Source organism: Cupressus sempervirens, chromosome 3 (genome assembly GCF_028749045.1).
Source record: "Cupressus sempervirens isolate cs-2001-9-10 chromosome 3, ASM2874904v1, whole genome shotgun sequence".
NCBI classification, from domain to species: domain Eukaryota; kingdom Viridiplantae; phylum Streptophyta; class Pinopsida; order Cupressales; family Cupressaceae; genus Cupressus; species Cupressus sempervirens.
The window spans coordinates 553,887,958-553,897,299 of NC_143120.1; the positions used below are offsets into that span (position 1 = coordinate 553,887,958).

At 36.3% G+C, this 9,342-nt stretch overlaps 1 protein-coding gene across 1 annotated transcript; it reads right to left on the minus strand.

Moving 5' to 3' along the window:
• Positions 1-649: 649 nt before the first annotated feature.
• LOC149567621 (uncharacterized) lies at positions 650-4,998 on the minus strand. The gene is made up of 6 exons (XM_089820875.1): positions 4,690-4,998; positions 4,077-4,222; positions 3,943-3,986; positions 3,790-3,846; positions 1,957-3,648; positions 650-1,189 (listed from the first exon to the last, which is right to left on the minus strand). Exons 1-6 carry the CDS (start codon positions 4,777-4,779, stop codon positions 1,113-1,115), a joined length of 2,106 nt encoding a protein of 701 aa, XP_089677001.1. The 5' UTR covers positions 4,780-4,998; the 3' UTR covers positions 650-1,112.
• Positions 4,999-9,342: the final 4,344 nt, after the last annotated feature.

Below are 9,342 nucleotides of genomic sequence, written 5' to 3' on the forward strand. Positions count from 1 at the left end.
TGTGAAAAAACTTCTGAAAAAAACAATGTTTGATTTGCATCAGCATTCCGATTCTGGACTAATGTTTTCTTTGCATCGGCATTCCGACTCTAGACTATCTTTTTATTTGGACCTGAATTTGCCAACACACTCGTTCCTAACTGTTTATTTCCAATTTAGTATGCTACACTCAGATTTTCCAACTTAAATGATCATGCAATCAATCTCAAATACAACCGAACAATAGGCATGTTGAAATTTTAAATGGGGTGATAAATAGATGAAAGTACAGTAAGAAAGTGTGCAATAGTGGGGGCTAAATATATGGCAATTTGCCTATTTCTTTTGTAGGTAAATGAATAAATATTGAAATACTTAGTTGAGTTTCTCTTGTTTTTTTCTCTCAATGAAAAAGATAGTCAAGTTTCTCGTCACTGTTACATTTCTTGCTTAATAAATATTTTATAACTATTCTAGTACTTAGTGAGTTTGAATGAAAAAGCTTTTGGAAGCATCAACATTTGATTTCTGGATAAACTCTATTTTCATGACACTCATTCTCATGCACTGTGAAAACCTTAGGTAGACTTTGCATCCCATAGGTAGTTGCAAGGAACTGATTTGTTTATAATTTAATGCGAGTATTTGAAATCTCTTTTTGGGCACTTGGTAAAAAAGAAAAAGAAACCTGCAATCAATCTCAAATACAACAGAACAATGCACCATATTGTCCAGTAAGGCGTGAATAAGCTCCTCACAGAGACCAGTAAATAACACACAGGAAGAGGCTTCTCCTCAAATACCAAGTGCTTTAACTATAGGTGATAATGGTAGCTATGCCAGAGCAAAGAAATATACAAATAAAGGTAATAGGCAAATATGAGCACCAACAGGTATTGGCTCCTTCACTGCCGGGATACTTAAGGATTGCATTAAATGCTACATGCCATTGCTGTATATTCATCAATCCATTAAGAAACTAGAGGAATTACGCATTTTAGATGCCTCCATTACCATCAAAGCTGTTTGTTGAACAGGCACAGCAACTTTTGCAAAAGATGAAACGTTTATTTGTGAAGCCTCCCCAATTTGATTAATATTCTTGATGCTCACATTAATATTCAACCACATTATCATCTATTAATGTTGCTCACATTTGTATTCATATTCATAAGTCCCCGGGCATACTTGAAAAAGGTGAAACCACCACCTGTAACAGGACATCACAGTGTAATTGAATTTCAGTGTATATCAGCATGAAACCAAAGAGAACAATCAATTGATAAATATGCATTTCGGAAGAGATACAAGGAACTGATTAATTGACAGATATACATTCTCATGATATACAGCAAGGTGACTGATAAGTATGCATATTCATAAATCCCTGGACATACTTAAGGAAAGGAAAATCACAGTGGGATTGAATTTCAGAAATCAAAAAGACCATCTGAAAATCAATTGATAAAAAAATTCAATTAACGGACTTGCATTCTCATGATGTATAGACTCTATTGAACGAGTGTCATCATTGTTAGATTCTACATGTATCAATTCATAAATTCACATTTAGTTGATGTTTAAGATCATAGAGGAATGGAAAGGTTTAGAGGACCTTCAAATATCAATTGACAAAATATTTTTTTTAAACTATTGGACACTTGCTTTTTAAAGGTTTTGTATGAGTAAGATACGAGATTTTCTTTATCTGGTTCTTTCCTACCGATGCTCTTTAAACCAGAATTGTAAAAAATAAAATGGCCATTTTATACATAATAATTAAAATTTATGTTAGTAGACAACACAATATATTTGTCTTCAAGCACATTAATAAGAAATCACAATTCCAATAATTTAAAATACTATTATCCATGACTATCTGTTTTTAGGGCAGAGAAAAAAACAGAGAACAGACCATATAAGGAATAATTGTGACTCCTTTAATTCATTTAAGGAAAAAGGAAGTAAGATTTATACCCGCAGAGTTTTCATGTCCAAATGACCAGCTTCTTCTGAGAGCTGGATTTGTCCTTTTCAGAATTACATCATGCTCCTCTGCTTCGCTATAAATTATGTTCTCCTTTCCTTCTGATTGTTGATCATTTCTTCTTGTGGAAAATCCTGCGTCTGATGCACTAATGTTGTTGATTCTTTTACCACTGAAATCAGTATTTATTTCAATGAGTTTAAGAGGTCGCTGTTTGGGGCAGCTGATTGAGTGACCACGATCAACAAAATGATTTTTACGTGGCATTGCAGATTTTGGATTCAAGGGTTTTATGCTATTATCTGTGATAAAATCCATTGACAATGTTTTCACCCGAGCAGGAGGCAAGGGAAGAAGCCTTGTTGCAATTGATTCGCCAATTTCACTGGGAGCATCATCTTCCATGGCACATGATTCAAATTTTCTATTCAGATCAACATGAGTATTTTGCACGGGACTATAGTTCCTCTTCATCCTAGAAGGCAATTTAGATACGAGAGAAGGTAAAGGCTGCACTGGCGAATGAATCCTCTGTCTTGAAAGTAGACTTATGTTGCGAGTGGCAGGAGTTGAAGCTGAATGTAATACAATACGGCTTCTATGGAACCAAATTGGTTTTTTTGGACTCTTGCTTTTTGAGGGAGATAACAACTTGGAAACTTTGAAGGGATTTTTCTGGTTTGTAACAGAGGGAGGAGCATTTCTAGCAGGACGAGATGCTGTAGAGGCTTGCTTAGTCATCCTTCTAGGTGTCTTCATGGGGACTTTCAGCAGAGAAGAATGTTCTTTTATCTTTGGAGTACATAAAATGGATGAAGTAGCCACTTTTCGAGTAAGTGGTACATTTTCCTTTCCACTTGTAGAAAACATTTTCCTTTCAAATCCCTTCTTTGAAAACCTTCCCAAATTATTTCTGGAATCTGAAGGTGAGGAAATGAAAGCTGGGTTGGGAAAAATGATGGCCTTGACGGGCTTTGGATGAGAAATCCATGGCTTCCGCCGGGGAGTAATCTGATCGACTTTCAGTAGAGTTTTCTGTTCCCCAATTGACCTTGCAGGAGAATTGTAGCAAGAAATCAGTGCTGATGCGACAGCCTTTACATTCTTCCTATACTTATCAGCACAGTTAGAAGTATGAAAGTTCATTTGTGTTTGAACTCTTGCACCGGCCTGCGACAATTCAGCTCTTTCTCTTGCCCGTAGCTGTTGTTTCTCTGCTCTCCTATGGAATTCTAATGAAGATGAAGCAGCTCGAGAGGACAAAGCTTTCACTTTGTTCTCAGGAGTTATCATTCTAAACTTATGGGGAACCTTGTGACCTTTCCTATTTGAAGCTTTCTTCTCTGCACTCCCTGCCTCTAACGCATCTATACCGTTAGAAAAGACAGATTGAAATTTTGTAGGCGGAGTTGACTGTGTAGCGTTGAAGTTCCGAACTTCAGTATGATTGAGTTGCCTGCCATTATTTCTAGGCTCTGAAAGAACCTCATTTTCCTGCGGCTTTTCCACCAAATTGACATCATTTAAGGCACTTTTTGGTGTTTTAGGATCCTGTACTAACTTATCACAAGTAGCATCAGAAAAAATACCGACAATGCCCTTAGCAAAATTACTGGCTTCCAGGATTTCGCCGACAGCCTGTTGGACAAGTGCCGCTGGCAAAGACCATCTCCTCCATTCCCCTGCAACACATGCACGATGCACAGTCAATGCTTACTCTGTCGCTCTATTCTAAAATCCTCTTCACTTCCCAAAATGAGAAACACTATAAATTATCTGTCTATGGGAAGACAAGGCAAACGAACAAGCTGCAAACATCATACCAGGAGGTATGTTGCTGTCCGTTTCAGCCGAACTGAATGGCCGGAGAGACTTCTTAGCTGTACAAAAAAGGATGGAAAAATTACTTTTTTTCCCTAGTTATCAATGCATAATCTGCAAATGGAATCATTGCTAGCATAAAATCACCATCCTACCGTTACTACTTCCACCAGTAGCTCTCTTTGTTGAATCCTGTGTCCTGCATAATTTCATCATCGAATTAGTCTGACAATGAAAAAGTATGTTGCATTTTACATATGAGCTAATTGAAACAACGAAAACAATTCACCTTAAGGATACCCGTTTGTGCACGTGGCTTGTTCTCATATATCCTCTGTCACTAACGGGGGTTATGCTGTTGCTGATCCACGATCGACCTTTGTGTCCTCCTATTGTTGACTGAATCTCTCGCAACCGTGCCATTGCTCTGTCGACCTTTACATCTCAAAAATACACATGGGAACACAACTTTATACAATGCCATCATCAACAACGAAACCAAATCTGCGGCTATTTTCTAAGAGGACTGAATCTTAAAAGTTGCATAAATCGCGATCAATATAAGCTCGAATTCGTATATTTGGCACAGCCAACGTGGGGTGAGTCCTCGCTTTATCAAACTGACGGGTAAAAGAGAAAACTACCGGACATCCAGCTTAAACCCAGACGATGAAAAGAAGCTTAAGATATACCGTTTTCTGGAAATGGCATATTATGCATCCTCCCAAAAGAAAGATAGTCATATATATCTTACATTTGCATGATAAGGACAGAATTTCTAGAATGACTGATACATAAATAAGTCTAGATTACAAAGTGCCATCCATCTTGCATCATAAACTCGCAATTACTCTCAGATAATTACACCTAAACGAAAGCAGATCTGGTAAATTAAAATTTACCTTGTGAACAGTTTGTTTGAGGAGCAGAGATTGCTCGCGCATTTTGTCAAACGTATGGCACGCATCTCTGGGCGGACTCTTTGCAACCATTCTCGCTAAAAGATTTGGGGAACTTTAGCTGAAGTTGTCCTTCACATTATTTTAGGAAATTAGCGAAAACCTGGCAGATTAGGCAGTAACATAAATTCTTACAGCCCTCTCCTGCTATTTTCCTTCAACCTATCGGCCGCCATCTGATTTGATTAATATGTTCTTCTTCAATCTGCTAAAAATTTGTTGCAAGTGACAATCATCATCTGGTGATGGACTGTTGAATCTACAAAATAATTTCATGTTTTCTTTCTCCTCACTTTCAACGGTCATATGCAAAACATCAAAGGTCAACAGCAAACACAACGGCTATATTTTCACGGTTTAGGATTGTTGATTTTTCCACAATCAAGCGTTGTCGCTAGCACGACCTGTACATAACCACAAATTACTTGGTACACAAGATGAATGTTGATGTTTGTGTCTAGGCCGGGAATTTGATAGCCGTTCTTGGGATTTTGGACCGTATATGAGAAATTTTAAATTATATTTAGTATGAATTGATATGTTAATTTATTTATTTTAAAAAAGATGTCGTATTTTAATTTATTTATAGATGGTAAAAAATTGTCATAAGAATATAATACTTTAAAATGATAAAATAGGAATGTTTTATTTTATAAAATAGTAGTTAAACATCTCTTTAATGGGACAAATAATGAGGTTGAATGCTTGGCAACAATTAATCCTATTTTGATGGCAAAAGATCTATTGGTTCGTAAGTTACACTTGAAAGGGGATTCTCAGATTGTGATAAGTGAGATTATCAAAGGTGAGACTCGTGTGACATTTGAACAAGCACATTCAGAGAATTAGAACTTTGCTTGATTCTTTTGAAGAGTTCAAGGTATCCCATGTGTTTCGTGAAGCTAATGCTGAAGTAGAATGTTGTTAAATTTGGAGTGAGCGAGGGGGAATAGGGCTTTGGGTGACCTTTTTGAAGACCTTAGAAATATTAATATGTTAGTTCTTAGGGATGCAACTAACCCTTTTATGCATTTGGTGGCATGACAAATTTGGGAAATCTTTACCCTGTGAGGTGGTGGGTCATCTTCCATTTTGAGGTACCATTTGGCTTGTGGATGGACAAACTATGAGATGTTGCAAATTTGAAGTGAAGTGACAATATTTATCATTTATTCTAATGAGCGCGAGATAGTGGAGGGGTTTCAAACTTTTTGATGACATTGAGAAGCGTGTTCTAGAGTTTCCAAGGGTTTTATGTATGGAGATGATGCTTAACTAAAGTCAGTGTTTGCATACTTTTTTTGCATTGAAGGTGGAGTGGTTGAAAATGGAGGCCAACTTTTGTTTGAGTTCATAGAACCAACTCCCTACTTTTTGTGTTGTGATCTCTATGAAATGTATGCAAACTATTCCATTTTGATGATTTGCAGTTCTGGGACTACATTTGTTCTATCTTTGGGGTTGAGTACTTGAATAAGGATAATTGACCCAAAACAAAAATGGACATAACATCTATGTTTCTCACATGGGCATTGATGCTTGGAACTCGAGAGGAGGCAAGAATGGCTATGCACACCTGTGTTATGCTCTCAAAGTATGCTGAATAGGTGGAGGGTATTGTGGAACATGTAGTTCCTAGGGTGGGAACACATATGGGGCAAGGCCCATGGCAAGTGGTGGGTGAGAGAGAGGAAGACCTCCAACGCTTGATTTTGTGGAGTTACTCCAAGTCAGCGCAAGAACAAATTGAAGGGGCTTGGTTTGGCTACTCAAGTTTTTTCTCCAACGACACAAGAAGGAGAAGGAAGAACTACTTTACGAGTACAGGCGCAAGATGAAGTCCACTCTAGTTAAGGACACTTCTTTGTCTAACGTGGCATTTTCTATAGCTACAAGGAAAGTGCCAAAGAGGAAGCTAGGGAAGAAGAGCAAATGTGGAGGCATGTTCTTCCCAAATTTGTCCAAGGAAGATATGTAGGGTTGGTTCTAGTGATTGGTGTAGTGGGAGTTTCTGGTTTGGGTCTAGGTTTATTTCTTAGGTATTATGGGTTTGTGTATGGTATTGTGGGGTGCCCAATTTTGGTAGTTTGGATCTTTTGTGGTATACAATTGTAATGATGTATCTAAGGTGGTTGTTTGGTGGCTGATTTGCAGTCTAGGGTGCCTAGCTTGAAGGGTGATTAATACAAATCTATCGATATTACCAAAAAACAAAATACAAATGTCTCTAAATTTTCACATATATAAATATAAATTTAGAAACTTATTGTTGGTAGGTTATCTAGGTAACATATGTGTTTCCATTATGTGTTCATATTAATTTGGGATCTTGTTAAAATAAAATGTATGAATTTTAGAAACTTCGTTAGTTTTATGATTTTTGCATAAATTATTAATCTATAATTATATTATGCAATATGCATATATTTATATATTATTTATTATATATTATACTTATGTAGAATATTTTTAAAATAATGTATATTAACATAGAAACTTTTAATTATTATGAGTTTTGACAATCAATAAAAAAATTAACGTAAATTGAAAGGCATGAAAATAACTAAATTATCATAAACAATGTATATGACAAGAGGGAGTGACCATCAAATTCCTAGCATGTTTGTGCTCCTTACAAATTACAAGGCTTCAAGTAAAAATTTTGAAGACCTTTGAAATATTGATGTTAGTTCTTGGGGATGCAACTAACTCTTTTATGCATTTGGCAACATGATAGATATGGGAAATCTTTTCACTACTGGGTGGTGGGCCACCTTCCATTTTTAGGTATTCTTTGGCTTGTAGATGGACAAACTATGAGATGTTGCAGATTTAAAGTGAAGTGACATTACTTCTCATTTATTCTAATGAGCATAGAAGTACAAATCAATTTCAATTTTTTTTTATGTAATCAAAATGTGTGTTCTAGAGTTTTCTAAGGGTTTTTAATTTATGGAGATGGCACTTAGTTAAGGCCAGTCAATGTTTGCATGCATTTTGTAACACCCAGCCAAGGTATCCAAAAGAATTAACCTAAAGTTTTACTAAGTTTGCCAAACATTTTTTTTAAAAGAAGGAATAACATACACATCAAACATAAAGTAGTAGAAGCAATAACATACAATCATACAGAAGCAAACAAAATAGATTATATTCCTTAAAGATCCCAAAATGTTGAATCACATTTAAATATAATTAATACTAAGTCTAATAGATACCACATCCATACGAAAGAATAATTAAAAGTCCAAAGTCCATTTAAATAATATACATTTGTTCTGAATGCCACTTGGCAATAAAATTTAGAATACTCAATCATCCACTGTACATGTCACAAGCTATGAAAGGCTAAAAGAATATACATCTATAAAAATAGAATTACATCATCCTCCTCAGATCCATGATACAAAGTACAATACAATAAATGAAACCATCCATCATAAAAGATATAACCATCCATCATAAGATATAACCATCCATCATAATGATACAAAGATAGAATGAAAAGAAATGCAAACAAGGAAACTCTAGCTACGGTATCAACAGAGAAATCTCAATGGTAAGAGTAAAAAGCACTACCACTTGACCACGTGGTAGCCCAAAAAGGCCCACTCCCACCGTGCTAGGGAGATAGTCTCAAGTCCAAAACAAGATAACAATCCAAATATCAAAAGTACTCTCTAAGTCCAAGAAAACCTAAAAGTAATCTAACTCAAAGGTTCCAAGATAAATCAACATCTAAACCTAGAGGCACAGAAGACATGTAGGAAACCTACTATGTAAGCGGGAAAGTGTCATCGCATGAATCAATGCTAGAGTTACCCTAGCAGTCTCTCAGGACCCCGGCCCCCTAGTGACCCTATGTGGCACTAGTATCCTCTTGTACTGACAAGGCATACTAACAATGCAAGGTTGCAACCAAGTGTTCTCTCTACTCCCATCCTAATCTATACTAGCACTTGAGGCATGGGTGAGAATATATAAAGACTCTTATTAGGTTCATTTTACTCTCATTTAGTGTAGTGTTTTCACTTATTAAACAACTTACAATGGGTTACCCTAGTAGCCACTTAGGGCCCTGGCCTCCATTGCAAGCCACTTCTTGACATTACATATAGATAACCTACCCTAAGCTCATGGAATCACAAATCAAAGAATCATAGTAAATTCACCTTAGCCATATACAAGTGACTAGAAAGCATTAAAAGATAAATCACAATACCCATCAGTTCTCTATGAGCAACTGGAAAGTGTCCCCAAAATACTGATCAAAGACTCAAAATGGTTAAGTCAAGTAGGTCGTAACTTTCATCCTGTTAGCCCATAATGACACTGAAAACAATAACCAACGATATAACAAACTCATCAAAGAGCATACGAATACATTACCATGGTTGAGTTTAAAAGATCAAGATCAGTTTAGCATAATACCACATTCACAAAACTCCCAAGCCTTTGGTAGATGTCCTAAAACTAGTCAACACTCTAGTCAACCCAAACCCAAAACATAGACAACGCACAGAAAATAGAGTGTAGGTTTCATAGTCTGGTTTGATTTTGGAAACATATAGTTGAGTTAAATGTAAGGTTTCGGTT

Excerpts from the sequence above, each read along its gene's own strand:
- LOC149567621 (XM_089820875.1), bottom strand. The coding sequence starts at position 4,779 with ATGGTTGCAAAGAGTCCGCCCAGAGATGCGTGCCATACGTTTGACAAA. Across the intron at positions 3,847-3,942 it reads TACTGGTGGAAGTAGTAACG|CTAAGAAGTCTCTCCGGCCA; the intron begins GTAGGATGGTGA and ends TTTTTTGTACAG. Across the intron at positions 3,649-3,789 it reads GGACAGCAACATACCTCCTG|GGGAATGGAGGAGATGGTCT; the intron begins GTATGATGTTTG and ends CATGTGTTGCAG.